The sequence below is a fragment of the Astatotilapia calliptera genome, chromosome 19, assembly GCF_964374335.1.
Source record: "Astatotilapia calliptera chromosome 19, fAstCal68.1, whole genome shotgun sequence".
Taxonomy (NCBI): Eukaryota; Metazoa; Chordata; class Actinopteri; order Cichliformes; family Cichlidae; genus Astatotilapia; species Astatotilapia calliptera.
In genome coordinates this window covers 20,543,925-20,570,524 of record NC_137440.1, presented here as the reverse complement: position 1 = coordinate 20,570,524, position 26,600 = coordinate 20,543,925, and the positions used below count along the sequence as shown (strand labels likewise).

At 40.8% G+C, this 26,600-nt stretch overlaps 4 protein-coding genes across 13 annotated transcripts in view; 2 read left to right on the top strand and 2 right to left on the bottom strand.

Annotated features, from left to right (window-relative positions):
* Positions 1–1,613, top strand: part of sash1b (SAM and SH3 domain containing 1b) — a 56,881-nt gene extending 55,268 nt beyond the window's left edge. For all 4 annotated transcript variants that reach the window (XM_026152353.2, XM_080293985.1, XM_080293986.1 and 1 more), the window contains one exon: positions 30–1,613. In XM_026152353.2, the coding sequence (XP_026008138.2) occupies positions 30–718 (689 nt within the window). In that variant the 3' untranslated portion in view covers positions 719–1,613. The remainder of the gene's footprint in view (positions 1–29) is intronic.
* On the bottom strand, positions 1,244–6,176 carry ddo (D-aspartate oxidase). 6 transcript variants are annotated; one of them, XM_080293989.1, is made up of 5 exons: positions 6,071–6,176; positions 2,927–3,114; positions 2,702–2,810; positions 2,435–2,611; positions 1,244–2,310 (listed from the first exon to the last, which is right to left on the bottom strand). In XM_080293989.1, coding segments are annotated over exons 1-5 (1,035 nt in total). In that variant the 5' UTR covers positions 6,073–6,176; the 3' UTR covers positions 1,244–1,751. The 6 variants fall into 6 exon arrangements, with proteins under 6 accessions (XP_080150115.1, XP_026008134.1, XP_026008135.1 ...); XM_026152349.2 differs by lacking the exon at positions 6,071–6,176 and adding an exon at positions 4,856–5,376; XM_026152350.2 differs by lacking the exon at positions 6,071–6,176 and adding an exon at positions 4,866–5,375 and having other exon boundaries at positions 2,927–3,108.
* The window catches only part of ccdc162 (coiled-coil domain containing 162), a 31,962-nt gene continuing 11,113 nt past the window's right edge, over positions 5,752–26,600 (bottom strand). Inside the window, 30 exon segments of the mRNA XM_080294179.1 lie at positions 5,752–6,176; positions 6,295–12,447; positions 13,112–13,268; positions 13,466–13,528; positions 13,666–13,786; positions 15,715–15,924; positions 16,379–16,531; positions 16,820–16,954; positions 17,048–17,200; positions 17,808–17,975; positions 18,122–18,169; positions 18,270–18,419; positions 20,593–20,702; positions 20,805–20,925; positions 21,011–21,149; positions 21,320–21,457; positions 21,459–21,532; positions 21,638–21,823; positions 22,349–22,444; positions 22,574–22,727; positions 23,189–23,327; positions 23,825–24,002; positions 24,200–24,305; positions 24,482–24,631; positions 24,730–24,779; positions 24,863–24,974; positions 25,067–25,182; positions 25,773–25,907; positions 25,987–26,077; positions 26,322–26,474. Of these exon segments, the coding sequence (XP_080150305.1) occupies positions 13,132–13,268; positions 13,466–13,528; positions 13,666–13,786; positions 15,715–15,924; positions 16,379–16,531; positions 16,820–16,954; positions 17,048–17,200; positions 17,808–17,975; positions 18,122–18,169; positions 18,270–18,419; positions 20,593–20,702; positions 20,805–20,925; positions 21,011–21,149; positions 21,320–21,457; positions 21,459–21,532; positions 21,638–21,823; positions 22,349–22,444; positions 22,574–22,727; positions 23,189–23,327; positions 23,825–24,002; positions 24,200–24,305; positions 24,482–24,631; positions 24,730–24,779; positions 24,863–24,974; positions 25,067–25,182; positions 25,773–25,907; positions 25,987–26,077; positions 26,322–26,474 (3,586 nt within the window). The 3' untranslated portion in view covers positions 5,752–6,176; positions 6,295–12,447; positions 13,112–13,131.
* zbtb24 (zinc finger and BTB domain containing 24) lies at positions 6,810–12,860 on the top strand. Of its 2 annotated transcripts, XR_013903829.1 has the most exons (7): positions 6,810–7,623; positions 7,903–8,070; positions 9,237–9,320; positions 9,409–9,492; positions 9,586–9,667; positions 9,782–10,759; positions 12,400–12,860. XR_013903829.1 is itself a non-coding variant. In XM_026152338.2 (6 exons), exons 1-6 carry the CDS (start codon positions 6,810–6,812, stop codon positions 10,671–10,673), a joined length of 2,124 nt encoding a protein of 707 aa, XP_026008123.1. In that variant the 3' UTR covers positions 10,674–12,860. The 2 variants fall into 2 exon arrangements, 1 of the variants encoding a protein (XP_026008123.1); XM_026152338.2 differs by having other exon boundaries at positions 9,782–12,860.

Sequence of the window (26,600 nt, the reverse complement as noted above, 5' to 3'; positions counted from 1 at the left end):
TCTGCGCACACTCCACTTGTTTATTTCAGGAAGGGGCAAAAAGACACGCTCGACCATCAGCAGATCTTCATCTGGCTTTGAGTCCAGCCACCTCCCATCCCCAGAGTACCCTGTCCTCCCCCTGCCCCTCGCCTCCATCCAGTCCAGCAAGTCTTCATCCCACAGTAAACCCAGATGCTTCCCCCATGTCCATCCTAACCTCCCAAAGCGCGGTTTGAGCTCAATAAAAGGTCGTATTCAGAGCAGATCGTTTGCTAGGAGCCACAGCTGCATGGAGCTAAGAAGAAACGCAGCACAGACTCCGCTACGCCGCTGCTTCTCCCTGACGATTCTCCACAAAGATCAGAAGAGAAGACTCCTCCTCCGCCCTAAAGACCTAAATCTGTACATAAAGAGCACAAAAAACCCACTGACAGTCGTGCGTCCATCCTCCCACGCTTTATGTAGGACATCATACACTGCTGCATGTACCAGCACAGCAACACAGCAGGCACACCCAGAGCCGCCACCCACAGCTCCACCCAAAAGGTCCAGCGACCATGTAGCTGCACCTTCCTTATTAAACCCAGAGCGAGAGCCCTTACCGACAGTAATGCCCGACAGAGAGCACATCTTTCTAGGAGAAAGGAAGGGTGCTTCAGTTTCAGCCACTTCTGAAGCTTGTCGGCTGAAACGAAAAGAACTTAGAAGTAAATCTGGCGGTGGAGCCGGTTTCTAACAAGGTCTGTACAGTAAGTGCAGTACAGAAAGGTGTCTTTACAGCTGTTGATTTCTGGTTTTCAGCTAAATGGAAATTCTGAAAATCTAACCACAGGTTTTCAAAGAAAATATAACAGTGTAAACTTGACATCTAAAGTGGAAACGTGAAGGTCTGTGCTTACGCTGTTAAACCACATTCATGTAGCTACTGACCCCCTCGGTCACAGTTTCAGTGATCTCCATTCAGCTGAATCTGGTTCGTCTCTGCAGTGGAGCTGTGCAGAGTCCAACAGTTACACGAGCAGTAGCGCTCGCTCAGAGTTGTCATTTTTCAACACAAAGCATTCATGAATAATTTACTCCTTCTGGGTTCACTGTAATGGAACGTTTTCAAACTGTTAATATGAACTGAGTGGTTTGTTCTTGTTGTGTGTATGTGTGTATATATATATAAATATAGAATATAATAATCACAGCTGGCCTATACAGACAATTTGGCCCCAGATGGCAAAGTACGGGCGCAAACTAGAAAAGCAATAAGCAGTTTCTTTTTCAGGGTTTATTGACACAATGTTTATATTATATTAGGAACACCCCAATCAAAACATCTGCTGTGAAAGGAACCTAAAATTATTAACAGGCAATCAGCTTTTATGATAACAAAATGTTTCCAGACAATGCAAAAACATTATCTCCACTGAAATAGTGATACAGAAAATGTTCTTATGTATTATAAGCATAAAAATAACAGCAGTAAATGCTTTTTTTTTCTTAAATCTGATGTTTTTACAGTACTGTTACAGAAAGATGTAATGATGATAATGATGTAATATCCTGAAAACTTATTAACGATTAGTTAAATTAAAACTCCACCAGTGTTAAATTAAATTATTAAATAATTATATTTCCATAAATCATGTTTCTTATAGTCTTTTTTTTTTTTTTAATGTAAAATCTACTCTAAATCTACTAAGTGTTCTGTCTGTGCTTAGCTTTGTCATTTTATAAAAAGGTTGTGTTAGCCCTGAGTAGAAGTGGGATGTAGAATGTGTTCACAGTTTAGGCTGTGGGGCCATTTCATGAAGGGACTGTTTGACCAGCCCCAGTGTGTCCAGAGCAGTACCCCAGGCGAGGGTAACTCCCCAACCCCCGTGGCCATAGTTGTGGACCACAGGCACCAGCCGGCCCTGCAGCTCCACCACTTCCCTCTCCACCCTTGGGTTCTTCCTGCTGGGCCTCAGGCCGACCCACTCGTTAAGAATTTTGGCTTTGTTGAGTGACGGCTCCAACCTACTGCAGCGCTCCAGGATGCCCTTAGTGTCTCTGTCGTCCACCTGCAGCCGCCAGTCTCCTTCTTGCCTCGTCCCACCTATAGTGACACTGCGTATGCCGGGGTAGATGTACGTCGTCCCATCTCCATCTCTAATGAAGTGCTGCACCCAGGGGGCCTCCACTTTGAGGACCTGGCCTCTGACAGGGTACACTTGTGTGTCTCCCACCAATACTTTGGAGCCGAGACCGGAGCAGTTGACAATGATATCAAAGTTGTTACTCAATTCTTGAAGATTGTTGACTTTCCTCTGTTCCACTTGACCTCCAGCTTTTCTGAACCTTTAGAGAAGAATTTATGATGTTAACATGACAAACTTTAAATTAAGTAGAGTTCATTTGTAATTAAAAGCTTGTGGATATAATAGTATGACGTGATAAAAGAAGTTTAATGTAGGGGATGAACCTCTTCTCGAGCCATGGCAGGTAGGTGGAGCATTCGCATTTTAAGGTGGTGAAAGCCTGACCAAACTTGTGATCTGGGAAGCGTTTCCGTTCAACATCAGTCATGAGTCGAAAGCCGATCACAAACTCTGACCAGAATGGTTTTTTAACTGCTGGAACCTCTTTAAAAATTTGCCAGCTGCAAGAAATTAGTAGAGAAATCAGTTGTTCGACAATGGATCGGGCTAAGTACTCAACTTTTACAGCATTGTATACAAGTAATTGCTACCCAGAGCTCAGCATTACTCCAGCTTCTGGTGCACATTGAGACTGAGCAATGGCCAACAGGTGATCAAAGCTGTCCTTGAACCAGTGTTTTTGTCTTTGCAAGGGAATATCTGATGGAGAAAGGCATCATGTAAAGCAAATGTGCACTGCGTTTTTATTTTTATATACATTGCATAATGTGGTGCAGCTGTAGTGTAAATCTCTGAGACAGATCCTGTTTTCTTACCTGGAAATTGTGCAGCAAACAAAATCCCAGCAGCTCCGTCACTTGTTGTGTCTGGGCTGAATTTGTCAGCCATCAAAGTAACAGAGCAGAAAGGTAGAGCTTCAACAATGCACACAGCGGTGGAGAATCCAATCACGCCAGCTCCAACAACCACAACCCTGACGCTTTTCATCATGGCAGCTCTGCACCTCAAACGACAAGAGAATTTTACTAAATGCCAAATAACCTTTGTTATGACTCCCTTTTAAAAGTTACTCAACGACAAATTGTCCATTACGAAACAGTCATTGTAAGAGCAGTGTACATGCAGTTATCCATAAAACAAAGGCTACTGGTGTACCAAATGTCCAAGTCTTGCATTTGCTGTAGCTGTTTAAAATATAACAGTTCTGATTGTCCTTTTAGGGTTATATACAAGAAGAAAGCACCCTGTATGTGCAGCAATGTCCTCTGCTGAACCTGAGACTTTCACTTCTAGCGAGCCTGAACAACTTCACAAGAAGTTGCAAAATCATTTTCTTAATTTCATTATTTAGTGTTTGTTTCAAAGACTTTGTTGTTAATGTTGCCTTAGGAGACCTCAAAAACTCACGGTGCCTCAATCCTGCCTTTTACAAATAAATAAAAAGCAGCTCTTACAAAACAGAGCTCTCTTTCTCACAGGCTCTCAAACACCCTGACATTTCTTAGAGTGTATTAAGGATTAGTGATTAGTATTACTGATACTAATTATGATACATTTCTATGACTAAAGCTCTTGAAGATGAACAACCAAATAGTGAACAATATATATAATTACACAATGTTTTAATTACTGCATTGTCACATAAGAGATACATGTGTATGTGTGTGCTTTTCTGGGGTCTGAAAAGTTCCAAATTCACCATTTAAAGAACTACTTGCAGACTTGCCCTCTGCACAGACCCAGCAGGTCAGGGTGGAACAGGAAGCTGAGGATAAAGCCACAGAAATGGCTAAAGAGGGGGTTGTTCTCCCCAGAAAGGTTTGGAGGGAATTGATGAATTGATGGTGGAATGAAAAGGGGGTCCACCAGCCAAACTTCAGTTAACAGGCTCTCCTCATTAATTCCTTTTTCACAATGCATAAATGTGTATTCTAGTTATTGCTGCAGCTGAAACTGTCTTACAGATTGTGGAAGTATATTTATTAAATGAATCATCACACAATAATTCAGTTATATATCTAGCTGTAAGTTGTAGCCGGTTGTAACAGCAACCATACAAAAATCCACTCCCAACTGTTGTTGGAAAGGTACGAATACCTTAGCCATTAGTGAAATATAGCTGATATGATGTTGGAAAATATATTCTATTTTCGTTATGCATTTCAAAATAAAAACTTTCTTTTGAAATTTATTTTTTATTAGAAGAAAGTTCGCTTAATATGGAAGTATAATCTAAACTAAATACATGTTGTATGGCTCACTTTAAAAACAAAGTCCCATTGACATTAAAAAAAAAATCCCTAGACCTACCCGAGAAGAGCAGAAATCGCAACAAATATAGCAGCACAGTTCTGTCAAAGTGTGTGGATATTAAATATGAATGCGCAACTTTGAATGGCTCTCCAGAGTGCAAACTAACAACTAATGAAATAAAGCACGTGGCAGTGCGTTGTAAGGAATCGAAAATGTCTATACAGATAAATAAGCCTTATACACACCGAAAGCTCGACAATCCAAATGTATCCACCCACCTAAAATAAAACTGTCTCCTTCTTCCCCCGCACAGAAAATGTCCCCAGAGACCGACAACAGGTGCTGTGTGTTTCTGTTTTTCTCTCGGGAACGTGCACTTCCTGAATCAAATTTCATTAGCTATGCTAATTTTAGTTATTTTAAAAGTCCCACTGAGTTATTAAAATAAAATAATTTCCCATAATGCCACCTATTTAACAATTTAAACAAACCTTTATTAACCTAGAAGAAAGGGTTGATCGACGGGGAAAAGTGCGACCCTCAGGGGTCGGCGGCTCGGCGTGGATCTCGTTAGAACCTCACATCTCGCGATAGGTGGCTCATATCACGCTCTGGTCCGTCCAGCGAGCGAAGGTAAGGTCCTAAAAGCTGACTACTTCAAATTAAACCGCAGTTTATACGTCCAAGTCCTGTCACCAGACCGAAAATTATTAGTTAACTTCTTTTGAAAGCTTTATTTCGGTCGCATTCTTCGCCATTTCTGCTTCTCGTGCCCCCCCTTTCAAGACAGCGGCGGTGCATTGTTTGCTTTGAGACAATTAGCTTGCTTGCTAACATCCATTCGTCTGTAAACATTATTTAAGCTGAATGTCAGTGAACTCTGCATGAACGTGATGAACAGTGCAAAATATCTGTAAGTTAATATATGAGGTGAATGTAAATACCAGTATGGGTTCAATTTTGATTTTGAAAACATGAGGATAAACTAAACAACGACCAACATTATAGACAGTTTATTATACTTCTATTATTTATTTTATTGTAATATGAAGAATATTTTTGTTAGTTTAGACTGGTCACTACAGATTAATCAGCTCTGTAATACAAATTCATTCTAGATCTATAATACCAAATGTATGCTTACACGACAGACTCGTATTTGGACAGTCCAACCATGTCTGGTGTCCTAAATGTGACAAATTCCTGAAAAACTGTTGTTAGTAATATTTGTCCTACATTTTTACAGACTGAACATTTACTAATGGATAAACGGATCATGTAGATTCCTCTGGTCATGTATGAGTAAGTAGTAATAGCAGTGGTAATACGAAAAAGATCATATATTTATGTAGCCTGGGAAATGGTTAGCCACACAGGACACAATTACTGGGGTTCTTAATGTGCAGTTTTATTGTCAATGACGACTGAATAAACCAAAGGTCCTTTGACCTTTACTTTTGTCAAACAGCGGCCATATGGACTTGTACTGAACATCTACAGCACGAGAGGTAACGTGGCAAAGTAACAGAATAACCGATTAAACAAAGATGCGCCAATACAATACGAGGAATAAAAGAAATGAAATACAAAACACAAAAATACGGCAGTGGCCTCTGTCTGTGCAGAACAAAATACAAAGAACTAAATCACACAAGGCTCCTTTAAAAAAATGTGGAAGTGTTACATACATGTTTACAAACACTTACATTCCACAGAAATCTCAGCTCACTTGCAATACTGGAGCACACAGACGATCTCGCAACTTATCCCTTGCATGGAGAAAATGGCCGCTCCACGCTGCACATACAGGTCCTTTGCATCATACATTTAAGAAATACATCATCTTGTTAAAATACTGACGTTTTGCCACTGCACTACAATTATAACAATATGTTTCAATGAGTTATGTGCATATTTAACAATTCCTTACCAATAATTTAACTCCTTCACAACATTCCCGTTCCACATCCACAACAAAAAGAAAAGTAAACAGGAAGTCCCAAGATGCATTTCTTGTTAAGTTTTTTTTTGGGAAAACTGCAGTTAACCCTTAAGCCTATAGCACAAGGAATACCATTAAATTACCCAATAACATTCTTGTCTTACCATACATGGAAACAAAGAAACAACATTTTAAGACCCCTTTTTGAACCTTAAATGGATATTTGGTTAACTGAAATGGAAAATATTATTATTAATTTACCACTCGGCTACATTTAAAAAACGCACTGAACCTCTGATATAAGCCAAACATATATACTGCTGAGGTCAGAAGTTTACATATATTCGTATCATAATGGGCATAAATGTCTTCTTTAAAAGCCCAAAATCACATGACCTTCATGCCCATGATGAATTCATATAAACTTTTAAACTAACTGTACACTCATTTTGTTTTCATATGTTTTCATTTAAGGGACAGATGTGGTTGTTTTTGCGGCAAAGATGTCTCAAAAATCAACCAGTCCACCTTCATCGCTTATGGCTCACCTTCATTCAGAGTCACATAAACAGAGCATCCTGAACAAATTCAACAAGCTCAGGAAAAGTGACCTGCTGTGTGACATTACTCTTGTCGTGGAGGATGTGCAGTTCAAGGCCCACAAAGCCCTGCTGGCAGCAAGCAGTGAGTACTTCTCCGTCATGTTCACAGCAGAAGATCAGATCCATCGGTCCACCCACCGGCTGGACGGTATGGCACCAAACATGTTTGCAGCAGTGCTGGAGTTCATCTACAGCGCCCAGGTGTCTGTGGAGGAGAGCGCCACAGAGCAGCTCCTGGCCACAGCTCATCGAATGGAAGTCGGTGACCTTGTCAAAGTGCTCACTGACCTAACTCGCTCTGCAGCAGGGGTCAAATGCAATGATGCTCAAGCAAACAAAGCTGAAGATGCAGAGCTGGTGAAGCGCAAAAGAGGGCGGCCGAGGAAAGATGTAGGTGCACCTGTGACAGAGCTGGTGGGGAGAAGAGAACCATGTGAGAGTTCAGAGGACCGACAGGCAGAAGATAATCCAAAAACTGAGTCTCAGCCTAGAAATGAGGACCCCGAAGAACACCAAAGCCGGCAGAGCAAACGCAAAATCAACCCACCGGTAAAATATAAGGGCTACAAAGTGGGCAATAACACAGCAGGACACAAGGAGCCTGGGAAGAGGGGCAGGAAAAGGAAATACCCTGACACTGAGGCACGATGTGAGGACTGTGGAAAAGTCTTCAAAAGCCACCTGTTTTTAAAGATTCACCAGCGCACTCATACAGGTAATTACACTCTGATTTAAAGAGAGGTCAGAATGGAGGTTTAATACAAATTTGGCCTTTTTTTCTAGAGTTTTTGGACATAGTTTAAAAAAAGGACTTCATTCCCTCAACTGTAATAAAAATAAATGTTTTAACTTTTCAAATGTTGTGCTGAAAAAAAAGAAAAGAAAAGAAAAATAGAAACGCATAGAAAGTACAGATGACTACGACTGACGAGAGTTTAGCAGTCACTAATCACATCTGCACCTGTAAAAGTACAACTACTTTCTTTAACTCCAGGTGAGAAGCCTTTCCACTGCATGGTGTGCGGGAAGAGTTTTACCCAGAAGCACACTCTGCTGGCTCACCAGCGCATGCACACTGGAGAAAAGCCATTTGTTTGTACCGTCTGCTCCAAAGCGCTTTCCACCAAACACTCCCTGCAAGAGCACATGAACCTCCATGAAGGTAGGACCCAATGAACTGACTTCTCAGTTTCTCATGTTTGATAAGTAGTAACTTTGTTTACAAGTAATTTCCAGGAATCCTCATAATTTCCTGAAAGTGATCTTTCCAACAAAGTTGATCTACAGTCTGATTTGAGAAATGTAGAAAGTGTTAGTTGTTGCAGTGATTACATCAGACCTACTATTCTTAGTTTCAGCTGTATTTTTTTTTTTTTAAATTCGAACAGAGTAGCTTTCAGGATGGCATACGACCCTCCTCACCAGCTTTTTCTTCTGATTGGCTACTTCATTTAAACTTTATATAACGCCTCAAGGCGCTTTATATTGTAAGGTAAAAAGAAATGAACACATTCAGCCGGTACTGAAAGGCTATGTTTCACCAATAGAATGCAAAGCCAAAGCAAATCAGGCACTCCTTAAAGCACCGTCTGACGAGCTGTTCACTGCATTGTGCAGATTGAAGTCCTGGATGTAGCCCAAAAGATTAACACTACACGAACAAGCAGATATAGAACAGATAACAGACCATCAAACCACATTCCAGTGTCTGGACTTGATTCCTAGAAATGGATAGTTATCCATTTCCAGTTATCCACTTTCGATTCAGTGCAAGGGATGTAAACCAGGAACAAATCGTATGCAAACGGTGCTGTACAGTTGTCTTCATTGCAAAGCAACACAGCTAACATATTTAGCCCCAAAAAATGCACAGTGGCAATAACTGTGCTGTATGCAAAAGTCTCATGTGTTATTATAATATAATGAAATACTACATTTTACTTCTATTAGATACACTTGGGCCCAGTAAATACATGCCTTCTTTAACATAAATGAAGCAATGTAGGGGAAAAGCTTTTTACAACTAAGGGGTAAAAAGATGCTCTAAGAAGAATTAAGGTGTTTTGTTTCTCTGGCTAGGAAAACCGGAAGGATTTTCAGTTTACTACCTATTACAACTCTTTTAAATGTGCCCAAAAATCAAATGCCCACATTTTGTGTCTTGCCTGTGCTTTTGATTTACCTAGCTTAATTTGGTGTGAGTTGCCTAGTTTTGGATGGATATTGGCTGTAGAGATGACTTCCTTCTCTTAATGGCACTAAAGCCGAAGTGCTCTAGCATATTGCGATGTTGATCTCTCATGAGCTCTGTTTTATTTGCTTCTTTAGAAGAGAAATCCTTTGACTGTGATAAATGTGGAAAGACCTTCACTCAGAAAAGGCAACTTAAAAGCCATTACAGAGTTCACACAGGTAAGTCATGGGGAAACTGCCAGAGATCTGGTCAGTGTATTCAATCAATCTGAAGGTAAAATTATTGAATCTTTATTTTTAAATAAAGGGAAATCATTGCCAGAATGTGCTCAGTGTCATCACAAGTTTATGGATGCAGCTCAACTGAAAAAGCACGTGAGAACTCATACAGGTAAGATCAGCTCTCCAAGTCATTCTTTTGCTATTGATATCTGCTTTATGGAAGCGTGTGCTGCAGCAGCTGATGGTGTTAACGTTTACACAGGTGAGAAGCCTTTCACTTGTGAAATCTGTGGAAAATGTTTCACAGCCAAGAGCACACTGCAGACTCACATCAGAATCCACAGGTCAGCTGTTATATTTGATTTTCACTCCACTTTTAACAGTTTTTGCTCCCTGCTGTATAATATACGACCCAGGAGGAGACGTGGTCATAACTGCCTCAATATCTGGTTTTGCAGAGGTGAGAAGCCTTATAACTGCAGCATCTGCAAGAAGTCCTTTTCAGACCCCAGTGCAAGACGACGACATGTTGCCTCCCACTCGGGGAAGAAACCCTTCACCTGCTCTTTCTGCAGCCTTTCTTTTACACGCCTGGACAATCTGAAAACACACACCAAATCCCACAACAAGGAGAGAGCTGCGGGTGGAGAGGCCTCATCGGATACTGCAGCAAAAGATGGCTCTGGAGCCCCGCAGGAAGAGGTGCAAAATATCCTTCACCTGCAGCAGTACCAGCTGCCTGCCACCTCTGAACAAGAGCTCCAGGTGGTGGTGACAGAGGATGTGGACCACATTAACTTTATCCCGGGTCAGGACCACGAGATCAGCCTCATCAGCACAGAGGGAGAGATGGCTCAGTCAGCCCCCTCTAAACTCACCCTCCTCGCCCGGCCATCAGGGCACGTGCACAATGTGGCGTTGGTCACTCAGGGTGATGTGGTGGATCAGACCTCTCAGATCCACACTATAAGTATGCTGCAGGGTCAGATGATGCACCAGGCTGAGCAGATGCATGTTATCACTTTGAGTAAAGAGGCTATGGAGCAGCTGCAGGCCCATCACGGTCCTGCGCAGCCCTTTCAAATAACACAGCGTCCCATTCAACAGCTGCAGGTGATGCGTCAGCCAATCCAGCAGCTGCCTGTTGTTCAGGAGCCCTTGGAGGGGCAGGTGAGCAGGGAACAACAACAAGGCCGGGCTATTCACGTCAGCAGCCAGAGCAGCCAACCGATCTCCATCAGTCAGACTAGCGAGCAGATCTCCAACCATCACATCCAAGGACAGACATTTCAGATCCAATCAGGAACTGTGTCCTACCTGTACACCACCGGACTGCCACAGGAGAGCTGAGAGTGATCTGGACCACCGGGAACTTAAATCTGATGGTGCTACTGTGGAGATCAACTATATACAGACAAAACTGACCATAGTCAAAGGTAGCAATATTAAAAGATGAAGTTTGCAGATCCTTGTTCTTTGCCATATTGCTTAAAAACTGTGGCATGATTAATAATGTGGAACATCTGTCTTAACTCATTCACTGCCATTGACGTCTATAGCCGTCAATTGCAGTGCATGAGTCAATGGGTTTAACTCATTCACTGCCAATGGCTGGCAGTGAATGAGTTAAGTATAGTTTTCCTTTAATTGGGCTCACCTGGTTAACTAATTACGACAGGTGTCTGAGATTGATATGAGTGATCCAAAGAGCCCCCAGACACAAAGGTGTTGAACCAAAAACCTTCTGGTTATTGCTTTGGTTGCAAGCAGATTGCCATGGTTACCTGGAGTTTTTCATGTCTGATGGCAAATACTTGCCAGCTACTGGCCAACTGATAGTACATCATGATAAAGTCGGACACAAACCAGAAAAGGAGAAGGTTCGACTTCAAAGTAGAAGTTTGCTTCAGTGCTGCAGCAATCATGTGTCAAAGGGCGCCACTTTTACTGGCATGTGTCTGTAGACAAATCTGTCACTTCCATTCGAATGCAGCACTATCTTACTCGCCAAAAGCAGTCACAAAGAGCCTTTTATCATCCAGCTGGGGAATACAGCGACAGTTGATCCTACATCATCAGCATCACTGTCAAACACCCAAAATGATGCTGAAGTTAATGACATGTTGTTAGTGGCCATGTGTGAAAACCCTTGAGGCCTTTGAGGACATCAGCTGGATGCAGCACTTAGATCTCAGTCCATGACACGAAAGGCAGGAATATCAGGAGCCATAATGGAGGAACTCCCAAACAAACAAATGTGATATTTTTTGGTTTCCAGGTTTGAAAAGTGTCTTAAACCTGAATTTGTATTTATTGGTATTTAATCATTTTATTAATTACTGTAAAATTGGTGATAATAAAGCGGGTAGCTTTTGCAGGTATGGCTGGTTCCAAGATCCTCACTTCCAAAACGCTCAATTCGAGTCTTTAAAAGGTTTGTTCACAATCAAATGGTTGATATAAACATGGCTATCTCCACCTTTTATGTACAGTCTGAACAGAAGACAGTTACTATGCAACAGATGCTAAACAGTTATTATTTTAATGATTTTTTTAGAGCTTATGACAAAACAGGTTTTGTTTTTGCCCACTTAAAAACGTCATCATTTGGTTTTATTTCATAAGATGTGACCAAACTCATTCTACAACTGAAAAATGAACTTTGAGATGATTCCTTTGATAAATTTGCAATAAGCTCAAATTGGTATATATCTAATATGAGTATTAGAAACCTTAAGTAGACACGATGTAATGCTATTAATTGACAAAAGTTAAGTACGGATAAAAATAAAGGCAAATTATAGAAATATCCAGAAAGTAAAATATCAGTGATAAGGGTTTTGTTAAGAGCTTTGAAAGTATTTATTTTGAATATTTAAAAAGTTACTGAAATATGGAGAGGGGCAACATCAAGATGCTGTGCTGTAGGTTAAAGGGAAGACATGCATGTCACAGCTTTGGGAATGGAATAGATAACATTCAGTTCACACAGAGCTATAAAACACTACAGGCAAGCCTACAGCAAGCTAATCTGCTAATCAAGTTTGTGTGTGTGACTGATTGCTGCACCTCACAGATCTGGGAACAAAGCCTCGGCTATCGGGAGGCGCAGGCGACACAGATCCTGAAAGAGAAACAAAGGCGGATTCAAGCTGAACATCTAAGAGATAAAACTGGGCACCCTGCTATACCCGTCTGACGAAACAGATCCAGATTGTCTTTAATGTGAAGAGGCAGTCCCTGCTGCTCAGAATTTCACACTTAAAGACACCTGCTAAAGTATTTATACCTACACTCTATATCCATACTGGTACTCAGGTTGTTGCACTCAACTTATCGTCTTATTTTATTACTTGTTATTCTGTTTGTTAAAAAACAAAACAAAAGACCAACAACTATTATTTATTACTTTAAAAAAAATCTGTTTCTTCATTATTATTATTATTTTTTTCACTCCAGGACCGTGTGTGCATAATTTCTTTCCACCTCATGTTAACTTGTGATGCGAATGACAATAAAGCTCCTTGAATCTTTGAAGATGGGTGACCACAAAAGCATTCACACATTCTTGACCTTGAAACCAGCAATGTACTGTCTCGCTTTACGTTCACCATTTAGTAGTTGTCCTATTATTATGTAGACGTAATCTTCATTAGTTGGGACACCAGTGAATTCAATATGCTTTAAAACTCCAAAATGTACCGTGCTGTAAAAAAGTATCTCCCCACCCACCTTCTTGTTTTTTACATTAGAGATGAAACAAGTTTTTAAATGATTATTTCACTCACTGCTTTAGATCTGTCTGTGCTCATGTTTGAAAGACCTCTGGCTGTTTCTGCTCTCTGCTGTCTTGGCTCTGTTGCAAAGTCCTGAGGTGTGGTGTAGTTTGTGAGGCTGCCAGGCTGCCAGGCTGCAGGGCTGAATGCAGCCTGTTCCGGTGCAGACCTGTGCACACAGAAATAGAACAGAGTGAGAGCTATGCTGCAGTGTGAAAATAACATCTATAAAGTAATTTAAAATGTCATCACAAAAAGATATGAGTGTCTGGATAATCTGATGGCTTTCGATTTCACTCATGAACCGCATGAGCAGCTTTACATTATTGCTTCACTGCTCTGAGATGAAGGTGGTGGGCTCAGTACCTGTCGAGGGACTTCTAGTACTCAGTCTGCTGACTGACAGCGTGGAATAAGTCCTGCTTTGACCTGTGATATAACGATACCGAGAAAGTAGGAGTGAAATGTCAAGTCAAGAATGTCTGAAGCAGACAAAATCTTACAGGCAAAGCGAGCTGTTGGTCTGTCATCCTGTTGAGTATCAGCAGAGCCTGGAAGGCTTTTACCTGCTGTCAAAGCTCCTCTGGAGAGAGCTGCCTCCACATCGTTCATCTGGTTCTGCAGTTTATCCAGCTGCTGAAAGGCCTCTTGTTTAAGGCTGCACTGCTGCTGTAGCTGCCCCCTCACCTGGACCCCAACAATGTGGTTAAAAGTTGTTGTTTTTTTTATTCCTGCTTAAATTTAAAATGAAAACACCATGTGCATTGATATTGACTTGACAGATCTATCACCAGAATGAGGCCAAGACTAACTCTGTATCTGTAAGTATCTCTACAGGATTTTTGCACCAAGGCACTGCAAAAATCCTTTAACCTCTCATCCAAGAGGCTTCTTCAGTTCTGCAAACTGATGAAGAGACTCAGGTATTCAACCCCTCGTGGATTTGTCCCATTGGAGGTGGTCCTGAGAGTCGTGTCATCACGCAATCCATTAAGGTCACGTGGTCAAAGTGTGACTGTTGAATCACATGGGATCTCAAGACTGCATTATACAGTTCTGTTAAAAATTGTCCCTTTCCTGTTTTTTTCCCCCCCATTTTTTTGTCACACATGTTTCAATATTAGACACAGATAACCCGTGTAAATACAAAATGCAGTTTTAAATGATTATTTAATTAACGGGGGGGGGGGGGGGGGGGGGGATCTAAAGCTACCTGGCCCTGTGTGAAAAATATAATTACCCCCTTTTTAAATCATGAAATGACTGTGAGCAACCTTTTTTTTTTTTTATCTTGCCCAATGATACTTGGCATGCAGACTGGAGGAGCCAGGGATCAAACTGCCAACCTGCCGATCAGTAGGTGACCTGCTCTACCTCCTGAGCTACAGCCACCCCTTTAATTTGCATTATATTAATATTAGACAAAGGTAACCCCAAGTATATACAAAAATATCACTTTTTAAATGATGAATTCATCTCAATTGGATTTAGGTCTGGACTTTTATCCTACATCACTCTGTCAGATTTTTGCCAGATTTTTGGCAGTGGCTAGTGAAAAACTTTAAAAGCAAATAGCTAACCCCAAGTTGCTCTCCGATGCAGCTATCGGAGTGTGAATGTTGTTAGAAAAGCACTCAGTTTAGAGTCAGTGCTTGTGAGAATGGGTGTGATTGGGTGAATGTGGCATGTTGTATACAGCGCTTTGAGTACGCCGGGAGAGTAGAAAAGCGCTATATAAGAATCGCTCCACTTACCATTTACAGATAGGAGATCAGGAGGGAGGTATTAATTGAGGTTTCTGATAGCTGGTTTTGGAGGGCATTGTGCCTTTTCAATGAGAGTCGTTCAGAGTGGACATTGATGGCTTCTCAGGCCAAAGTATGAACATTATCATCCTGAAAACAGTCTGTCCTGATGAGTTCTTCTCTGCTGAGCCATCAGTCTGTGGAGTGGTTGTCTGGTTTTCCCGTGTAACGTTATGAGCACTCCTTGCTGCACTGAGCAGCACACACTACGTTGCTTAGATTGTGTTTGTGCCTTTGGGATGAACCAGTGCTTTTCTAAAGGTGTTGCTGGATTTGACATACACTTGCATGTTATACTGAGTTGTTCCATCATAATTTCTTAGAAATGTAATTTCTGACAAGCCTGCCCAGCGATCAAGAACCACACCTTGATTCACAGTTTGGATCATATGACCATTAATAACTCAAGTGGTTGCGGGGTGGATCAGTGACTTTCTGCATAACCTCCATGGTGGGTAAATATCTGGGACTCTACACTGGAACTGAAGAAGCTTCTTGGATGAAGCGAAAAGTCTTCATGAATTGAAAAGAAGTCCAACTAGTGCTGAAGACTACCATGACCTGAAAGACTGAGAACCTACAGATATAGTCTGTTAATTGGTTTTATTTGACTCTCAGTTAAGATGTTCAGAGGTTGATTTACTTAAAATACCACGATCTTTTTAAAAATTGTATTTCTTTGGATGATCTATTTAAAATCCACTGACCACAGGTTTTTTTTTTAGCTCATGAAAAGTGGATTTTTTTTAGGGTTTGCACAGAAGACAGCCTGCAATCAGTGGTGCATAACACATTAATTAACGTACAGACCTGCCGGATCTCTTTGGCACTGCGCTCTCTTTGTAGCCTGTTTATCCTGCTGCCTCTGTCCAGCTGCTCACCGAGGGCCCTGAGCTGTCTGTCTCTATCCTCCATGTCGGCTCTCATTTGTTCCAAGGTCTGCACTAGATGAGCGTCCAGCTCCTGTCTGCTGCGGGCTTCCCGTGCAGACCGATGCCTGAACACCTGGAGCTCCTCTGTCTGTGAGCGAGAACCAGCAAACATTCAGTGAATATATCCAGGCTTCTTCTCCTGACAGCTCTTGCCACTGTCAAAACTGAAAATGCACAGCTTTACATGAATTAGGAAGTCTATGTGAGCGAAATGTGATTTAAACACTTCAAGATGTGCAGTGAGCCTCCAAAAACCCAGATCCTGTCCTCAGAGATCCAAAAAAGCCAACAAGAGAAACCTAGAGAAGCTGCAATATAATGTAAGTGTCTGTAGGATCAGCAACGAGGCAAAAAATGTAGTTAACTTTTAAAATCCTGGCATTTTAAAATAAACCTGCACTGCTTCTGAAAGCATTCAACAGCACCTTCACCAAGCTTAAGAAATACAAACCAAACATTTCATAGTTTTAATGAATTTCAGAGTATTTGCAGTTTCAGCTGATGTTAACTGATGTAGAAGGTGTGGATAGGAGTGCATGTACCTTCCTGCTGAGCTGCTTCTTGATGCTGCTGCATTCGGCCTGAGAGCAGGTCAGCGCCTGCTGTGCAAAGTCCAGCTCCCCCTGCAGGAGAGCCACCTTATCCTCTGATAACATTTTCACTCTGAGAGCCTCGGTGCGAGTGGTAACCTCCCTCTGCAAAATGACCAGTGATGTATGAGTTCATAAATGTATAAATATGGGCTTAGAAAAATAATGCAAAGCTGACAAAATTAGTGAGGATTAACCAGGTCAAGCAAAAGAAAACATTAAACTTTTAAATTGCAGTACATGAGTACATGTAACATTGTTACATTATTTGTTTAAATCCTACAACTAAGCATATTCATGCTTTTCCCTTTTACTTGATGGCCTCATGTTCCCTCCCTGCAAGAGGTAAAGCTAATTTCTGATTGCTGAATATTTCTTCATCCTGCTGCTAACCTGCTTGATTTGGAGCAGTTGCCTGTGACGTTTCTCCTGGTCGACCACCTTCCTCCAGCATCTCAGAGCCTTCAGTTTACAGAGCAGAGCAGTCAGCCGGCTGTTCTCCAGCTTCAACTCGTGGACTTCTTCCTTCTTAAGATAACAGGTATGAAAGTGGTACAATTCACAGATCATCTTCAATACTTCTGCTCTTTTTAACTGCCTACACATAAAAACTTTCCGTACCTTTAACTGTGTGAGGGCGAGTCCATCATTGTCTTTGGTGCAGCCGTACCTCTTCTTGAGCTTGATGATCTTGTCCACTCCTTCCCCCCGTGCTCTGTTCACTATCACACTTATGTCCCGCCTCATTTGTCGGGGATATTCATCAAGTCTGGCCTGAAAGCCAAACAAAATTACCAAACAAGTCTTTAACAAATCAAAATGTGAGATATGACAAAATAACACTTGTTTATGTATTTCAGGAATAAAGAACTAAAGAATAAACAACGTTTTACCACATAGTTTAAAGTTATTGTCCAATCAATTATATTTCTATAGCATCAACAACAGTCACAACAAGGTGCATTATATTGCATGGTAAAGATCTTACAATATTATAAAGAGAACACCAACAATCAGATGTTAGCAAATTATTATGGTACAGAGAAACTTCTGAGAAAGTGTCATTCAACCACTTTCTGCTCAAATATGATATATGAAAAGGGCAAGTATATATTCTAGTTATAAAGAAACAGTACACTTACCAGCCACTTTGTCGTTTTCACCACTTCAGCTACTTGCTAACACAAAACTGGTGGAAACTACAGAGTCACACCGTGTCACTTCTGCCAGCTAAGAACTCAAAACGGAGGCTAAAATTTGCATAATCTCACAGAAGAGTGAAAAAAACTCGTCTGATGGGTCTTAATTTCTACTACAACATTTGGATGTCGAGGGTGAAAGTTTTGTTGTAGCCCTTTAACAGGGGGCCTTGTTCTTTCACCTTTAACTGGATGCAGGTAGAGAAAAGGTGTCGGACCAGAGGGTGGTAGCGTTCTTTGAATGTGAGGCCGAGCTGTTCCTCTAAATTAATTTTCTCTTCTTCCAGGTGAGCAACTTGGGCCCACAGGGCTGAGACCTCCAACATCATCCCACGGCATAAATCTGCCACCTGTGGATTAATAGAGCTCAAAAGTAGTTTTGTTTGAAAGCTCTCGATCTCAAACATGACTTACATTCCTAAAGCAGCTCAAATCTGCTTTTCTGCTACTAACTCACAAAATCATAGAGGCTACAGATGGGAATCACTGTGTGTACCTCTTTGTGAGAATTACTTGTCTGAGCGTCCTTCAGACTTTTCAAATCCTGCAGTTAAAATGGTGAAAGATAATAGATTTCATTTTTTTAAAAATATAAACTGCCAATAATATATTTACTCCGATAAAAAGATATTCCACACATGTACCTGTTCTCTCTGGTACAGAAGCTGAGTGTGCTGCTGCAGGATTTGTTCATAAAACTGTGAGTAAAGCAGAAAGCATTGGCGCTCTCGCTCCATCACTGAGGAGCCGAGGTGAGTGAGACACTGCTGCAGATGATCCCGAGAGACCTTCAGCTAAAAAAAGAAAACCAAGAGTATTATTAATGAATATCTAAAGTTTAGCAATTTGCATTAATACTCTATTCCCCCCATTCTTTGGGATATAAGTTTTAATAGTCAACAAGCTGCACTGTTATATTCTCTATGTGTTGGCATTTCTTCACACAATACATGTGAAAGAGATACAAGAGTAGTCAGAAGGAAATTAATGTCATCGTAATTTTAGGCTTTTAATGATGTCTTTCAACTGCTCTTTTTCCGGGGTAGAATTATTGTAGAGCATAAAAACAAGAAGGGGTTTCTTTATCCATACAGAGTCAAATATATACAGAGACCCCCACTGATATTTGGTTAAATGTCATTTAGCAAAGTTACACTTCAACCAGACACTTTTAGAAGCCATCGATGAGTTTCTGGTGTAATTGTTGTATTTGTGTATTTGACCACCTCTCTTGGTAGAGTTCATTTAAATTTGTTGGTTTCCTGGCATGGACCTGGCTTTTAAGCGCAGCCCATGAGTAAAAGCGCTACACAAATACAAGCCATTTACCATTTTACCATAAGTTTTCAATAGTTGAAGAATTTGGAGTTAGCCCTCTTCCTTCATTATTGCATCCACTTTGTGTGATGTAGCAGTACCACTGGAAGCAAAACAGCCCCCAGACCATGATGCTACCACCACCGTGCTGGACAGCTGGCACTGTGTTCTTAGGTTAGAAAGCATCACAATCACTCCTACAAACACATCTCTTGTCATTTAGGCCAAATATATGGTGGCCCTGAGAGGCCAAATGGACTGCAACTTAAGAAAACACCAGCAATAAGAAAAATGCTGCAAAAGCACGCAAAACACAACGGAAATAGGAAAAACAAAAACAGAAATAGGAAAAAGTGTTGCGCTGGGAGACACCTAAAAGAAGTGGGGGATCTATCACTTTTGTGAGGAAAGAAAAGATGACAGGTAAGTGTGTTAGCCTAACTATTAGCCTAAAAATCCATCATCAGTATTACATGAATCATGATAAAACACACCTAGCATGTTTTGGGTTCCTGCAACTGGTTCGTTGGGTTATTGTCTCCCCAGAAACTTCCACACTTCCTCTGTGCTTTTAGAAATCTGTTTTCTTTTTTCCTATTTCAGTTTTTCCCTATTTCTGTTGTGTTTTGTGCGCTTTTGCAGCGTTTTTCTTATTGCTGGTGTTTTCTTAAGTTGCAGTCCATTTGGCCTCTCAGGGCCACCGTACAAATAGCTCAATCATTGTCACGTCTGTCATCACTGATGAGAAGTTTACATGTTGTGAAGTTAAAAGCTATTGAAGAGCCTTCAACACCACTTATAACTGCTGTAGGAACAGTTCAAAGAAATCAATAAAAGGCCTGAATAACCATAGCATTCATTACCTCAAGTGTGAAGACATTACTGGTCACAACAGCAGCTTGTAAACATTTAGTTGCATGTAAAAATGTTGCTTTTAGAGAAAACTTCCCCTTAATTTTTAACTTTTTAAAAAGAGTTTGTACATTACTCCACATACCCTCTGTGGGAAACGTGATTGCCACCTTTATTTTGCAGACTCGAGGAAGACGAAACCTGGTGGAAATGGACTGATTACCTTCTCTTTCTAAAATAAGACATAATTTCTCAAACACCTGTCAAATAAAACGTCTACCTAAAGCTGATACCAAGCAACACCTCATGTTCCCTGTCCCACATGTTTGCATAATTAACTGAGCATGTTCCCACTCCTTTCTCCTCTTCTTATGGACAGGAAAGCAGTTAACTAAACAACTTCACTTTCTTCCTGTGCACTGGAAATGATAGGAATAAGCAGCACATTTTGCATGTTTTTCCAAATACTTTGTGTACTTGGGGCTGTTAGAAATGATAATGATAGCGCTGGAGTGCAACCAGCTTGTATAATCAGCTCAGGAGAAATGGCAGCCTTTGTAGAGCAAGCATTTAAGGTATTTAGTGTGTTTTTGAAGGCATGCCTTAGCAGAGCAGGGTTTTAAGAGCATTATAAAGCCCACATTTGAAATAACAATGAATGCAAGTAGATAAAATACACAGGTTTGAGTTTCTTTTTCAGCAGAGATCCTACACAGTAATCAGAAGCCTGTCAACAGTAGCAGCACATTATTAAAAGACTTTAGGGGAGAACAAAGCATCAGTGGGTATTTTCCCTACCTCTCCCTCCGACTGCTCAGCTCCCTGCATCAGCTGTTGGATGAATGTTTCCACCATCTGTGGCTTCTCACGGGACAAACTGTACTTCATTTGACTTCTTTTCCACAGCTCTGCTTACATGTGGAAACATTATGTAACTGCAATCATATAGTTAATAGTAAAAATATTTTGAATGGGTATTTAAAGGTAGATTCAGTGGTGTTTATGCGCACCTGTGGGGAGCCGATTATCTTGTTGAGTTTTCTCTGAAAGCACTAGTGTGAGCTCTCTGCTCATCTTTCTCTGCACTGCTCTAATCATGTCACACTCTGTGCTCTCCATCAGCAGGTGGAGCTGGAAAAAGTAGATTTTGCAGCACTGTAAGTTCTTGTTATTATGACATGATGATTTAATTGTGCAGTTTTCATTGTGCTTGTACCTGCCAGGCTTTCACATCAACCTCTGAAGCTCCAGGAGGGGGCAGAAGAGACTGGGTGCCAGAGATTAAAACCTCATAGTGATGCTCTTTATCCATTTGTTTAGCCAGAGCTCTCATACTGGGGTAAAAGATTTCATCTCTAAAAACAAAGTGAATAATTGCTGTAAAACAATGATTGAATTAGAAAGACCTAAGCATACCTTACATTATCCTAAAACAACATTAACTTTGTTGTCACAAAAACAATTATTTTCTGATATGAGTAAATAACATTATTTGAGTGTCTGATTTTTGATATTCCTTAATTACCGGTAAAGTTTTACAAACTGTTGATACAAAGCAGGTGTACTGAAGACATCGGCGCCTAAACGTCTTAGAGCCCATCTCTCCTTGAAGACCTCCAGCTGCTTTGTCAGCAGGAGAAAACCTTTCAGCACAGACTGGACTGATTGGATCTTGAAGGTTTGAGGAATTGATCTTTATCTCCTCTTCTTCATCATCTTCACTGCAGCTTTTATTTCCCTGCAATAAAAAAGGAATAGTTACCAAATCAGCAATCTTAGTAATTTACTTACAATTTTATTCACTAATGTGTGAACCCTAATGTGGAAGCGTCACTGGTATGACCTTGTTAGAAACTGTCGCTACTTCATTAGGTGTGCCACTATGCTGAAGGTCATCTTTGTTGCCATGGAGACGAACAGGCTCTGCCTCTCTTCCACCGTTCAGGACGTCCTCCATGAGCAGGGACACCCCAAGGATTGCAGCATTGGCCTGCAGTCTGCTGCGACTGCTCAGGCTGCTCAAACAGAGCTGCAAATAACCATGAAATCTTTTTAACTATCACTGGGAGAGTTTAACGATGCATTAAAAAAACCAAAACAAACAAAGCTGTGTAGTTGGTTAAGGACAATACAAGAAAGACGTCCGCACCCATATTTGTATAAATAAAGATAGGAAATACAACGACTTTCTTTTTAGCAGATGATCATGAATTTACTTGAGCATTTTTCTCTTAATGATAACAATACTGAGGTCCCATCTGTTTAGTGTCACACCACAACAGCAGTCACCTCAGTGTGCTTCATATTTTAATGTAAAGTCTCCACAATAATCCAGAGAAGATCCAAACAATCACAAAACCCATATGAGCAAGCACTTGGTGAAAGTGGGAAGGAAAAACTCCTTTTAACAGGAAGAAACTTCCAGAATTATGACATATTGATGGCAAAATATATTTTTGGTTGGAAACATGATTCATACACAAGACCAAATCTACCAAGTCTCATCAGCACCATTAACAGGTGAAAAAAAAAAAAAGCATATGAGGTGGTGAACCTGCATGCAGTGTTCAGTAGGTGGGACATCCCAAACATGAAGAGGGAGCAGTCCATGACAGGCTATGAAACTCCTCCATGGATACATCCTCTGTGCCTGCAGCAGACAAAGGCACAGAAAGATGACGTGACAGAGCACATTTCCTCTCATCCTCTCAAGTGTTTTCATGTTTTTTGAAAACATACGTTAGGATGGTTTTCTAAAATGATTATATGAGGTCACCACCTGACAGCCTTGATTCTCCAAAGGTTGAGGAACGGGCAGCGTGAGACTGAAGACGTCAGTCTGGATGCAGCCAATCATTGGAGGGAGAGCGTTCGCCATGTTGTCATTTACACTCTGGCAGGAAGTAACATCACCAGAGGAGAGGAAAGCCTCCCTAGACATGATAAACATACTTTCATTATTAAGGTTTATTAAGCTGTGATAGAAGAGTGATGGAGGGAAACTTCAGGCGAGTAACTGGAAAAAACAAAAACTGATACCGCAAAAGCTTTGAGTTGTTGAAATATTTGAATTGGCCAAACACCTCACATCACCCAGCAGTGGAAAACGCATCAACATGAACTAATCACTAAATTTAAGCCATACTTTTCTTTATGTTTTTAAAATATTATACACTATTTTTTTAAAGCATGTTTCTTTTGCAAAATTTGAAAATGTTTTCTATTAAATGCTGGTATTTTTTTTTAAATCAATGAAAACTGCATCATAACAAAGGAAACCATAAAACCAAACACAGAAAAGAAAAAAGTAAAACAGCCTTTAAATATCTTTGTCATGGAGAAAGTGTCAGTATGGTAGCAGACAGCTGAGGGAAGTGACGATTTCACCGCTGACCTGACAAAGATTCTGACAGCAGTATCAAACTGCAGCAGGAGGACCTGCCTGCGCAGCTGCAGCAGGCGGCCGACAGACTCCAGGTTGCTGGGATCAGAGAGATGATCAAACTGCTGCTGGAGCTCCTGCAACTCTGTTCCTGTACAGCACCCAGAGAGGAAAAAACAAATGTGTGAATGGCTGTCCAAATCCAGGTTTTTCTTTCCTACTATATCACCTGGTCCCTGGTTATACCTGAAATGCAAAGATGGTTAAATGAATATGAAAGTTGTATGGCCAGTTCAGTCTGAACCGATAGGAAGGCAAAAGTAACTCTCTCTCCTCTTATCTAAGAATGGAAAAATAATATTTCATGCATCCGCAGTCACCAGATCTCAGTTCTATGGAGCACTTTTGGGATGTGGTGCATTGGGAGATTCACATCATGGACGTGCAGCCAATAAATCTGCAGCAACTGTGTGATGCTGTCATGTCAGAACAAACCAAATTTTTACATTAAAAAAAGATGTATTTATTCTGTCATGTGTCAATTTTGAGTCATTCCATCCTATTCACTCTCAGCATTGCATGAGAGATCCCTAAACATTACCATTACTACAATTCTTTTGGAACGCTTCATTTATAAAATAAACCTACCGATGCTTTCAGCGCCTCCCCAGTCAGCCGCCAGAAGTGACCCTGCTGCATCATGTCCTCTCCCCCATTTTAAAGAGTCTTGTCTGTTTCCTAGTTTGGAGAAGCTGATCAGGTAATGAATGATGCCATGAAGAGCTGACACGATCTGCAGAGTGTGACAGAGAGCCTCATCACATGCCTAATGAAATTAGACCAGAAGAGAGTTAAAGGCCAGAGAAAGAAAGTGTTAACATGCGTCTCTCCTCCACCAACACGGTGAAGAACAAAAACAGATCTGCTCTAAAATTAGTTCATGGCATGAGAAACTGAAAGCTAAAGTTATCACCCTGTGACCTGCTGTAATATTAGTCTCAGTGACAAGTTTAAGTGTCTCACCGAAACATTAAGTGTTTTGAACATGCGAAGCACTTCAGTGAAGTGGGGGATGTACCAGAGGTTGAGGAGAGTTCTTCCATCTGCACACAACAACTGCTGAAAAATCCTGTTTGGGAGACAGCTTGGTTTGAAAATCTTCCCCGGACACAACTGAAGAAACATCTGTACCAAAATGCACAAACTTGGCATTTTGGCTCAAATTCTTTAAACAAGTTTCACCGTACTATAACCAGGACACAAATAAAACGTGGATAATCACTCTTTAATGCTTAGAGGTTGTACCTGGGGTCAGAACAACGATCAGCAACCGGCTGTCCAATCATGAAGTAGGACTGACGAATGTAGGGAATGTCTTCCAAGAGAAAGGTCAGATTGTGGTAATATCCAACAATCTGAGCTCTCACACAGTGCATAGACATTTGTGTGCTGAATCTGAGAAAAAACATTTTGAAGAACCTTACTATCATAGAAAAAACTCAGTAAAGCTCAGGTTGTCTGTTTTAACAAAAAAAGGATGCCAGAGAACATACTTCCTGAGAAAGTCGATTATGAGCTCCCTTTTGATCTTTGCAGCCTCCTCCTGCACAGTGAGACAAATTAATTTTACTTCATGAACAGCCAATCACATTTATCATCCTGCTCAGCCACCTGCGTGCATCTCACCGGGGTTTTTAGGAACCCCCCAACGGCCTGTTTCTTCTTCACAAATGAATTCAGCATCTCGTCACACAGACCCACTTTTTCCAGCTGGATGGACACAAATGCGCCCATCACCCTGAAGGAACAAATGAGATTTTATATCATAAAGAGCAAAAAAAAAAAAAAGTGTTAATCACTACTGGTGTAGTTTGTCCTGTAAGTCAATACCGCTTTTTTGTGGAAGTTCCTGTGGAGGGTTTGGAGTGAAAAGATTTATATTGTTCCTGCAGGCCGCCTGTGTGGCTGCCAGAGCCAGAGTTGCATGTTACATCTTTGTCTTCCCTCTGAGATTAATAAAGAAGATAAGAAAAATATTTCAACAGCTGTGTGTTTATATAAAAGCATTAAAAAAATAACACCACAGTATTCAGACTCTTTTGTTCAGTACAAAGAGTCATAAATACATGCTATTACTAATAAATCAGCATGTAAACACTATTATTCTCAGATGTTGGACCTAACTAACCCTTAGGCAGTATTCATATTATTGTTACTCAGCCTGTGTTTTCCAGCCCAATGGATCCACCGTATTGTGCCGTTTTCAAATCAACAACCATAAAAATGTATGCCAAAACAAAACAGATGTTTATTTTATCCCAATTCCATCCACATACAGAGCACACATACAGTTAATATTTCACACACACATTGAGGCTTTTCTTTTTATTGCCTCTGGATCTAGAACATAATTTCGACCAGGGAACGTCTGATCAGGATGATTTCATTTGATGTCCTGCACAACAATGCCCATTCAGTCCCATCATGTATTTGAAGTCCAGTGTGAAGTCATTAAGACTGTTATTTTGACAGGTTCTTCACAGGAAAGGCAAATACTCCAAGTTGAAATTACTTTTCATCAGAGAGCAACACAAACCTCGGCTGAAGATGAGTCACTTTCTGCCCAAAGACAAAGTCGAGCCAGTTTGACCGCACTCGTCAAGGCGTTCTTCTGTGTAACCTGACAGGCCAACGCCACCTGGAGGTTCTTGATACTCTGTCTGTTCATAAGCTAGGAAAAGCAACACATGAAAGTATTTGTGTGTATTAATTTATTTTCTGATAAGCCTTAATGTTTACTTTAATCTCACATGGATAACTGCTTCCTCTGAGCTGAAGCTAAATCTGATCTGGTTCTCGTCCAGTTCCTGGATGCTCAGAGGCAGATGGGATGGGATGAGCCTGCAGCAGAAAGTCCTCTTTAATTTTCTTTCAAACACAGTTTACTGCTTTTGTAAAGAAGCTGAAATAATAGACATTGCTAGATTGCTTAAGAGAAGTCCTAACATCTTTTGGACAGCTTCTCTCAAACATGTCTGGTTTTTAATATACAGCAGACTTTTTAGTTAAAGAGAATAAAATTCCAGCTTTCAGCTATTATGAAAATGAAGATTTATTTGGAAAATCAGATGTAGTTATGTTTTACCTGTCCACACAGCTGTCGTCCTCCAGGATTTCTGTGATACAAAAAGGCCTCTGCTGGACTCTGACTTTCTGATCAGTACACTCAAACTGCAGCGGCCTCAGATACAGGTGGAACTCCTCAAAGCCGAACTCTAAGGCCACATTTCTGTACAGCCTGAGAAAAAATGTTACGTTACATTACTCATTTAATTCAAACTGGTTAATCCTGGCTGCACAGAAATGTTAACATATCAGCAAAGAGCCAGTATAACCTAACAACAGCTGTAGTTTAATAGAAACT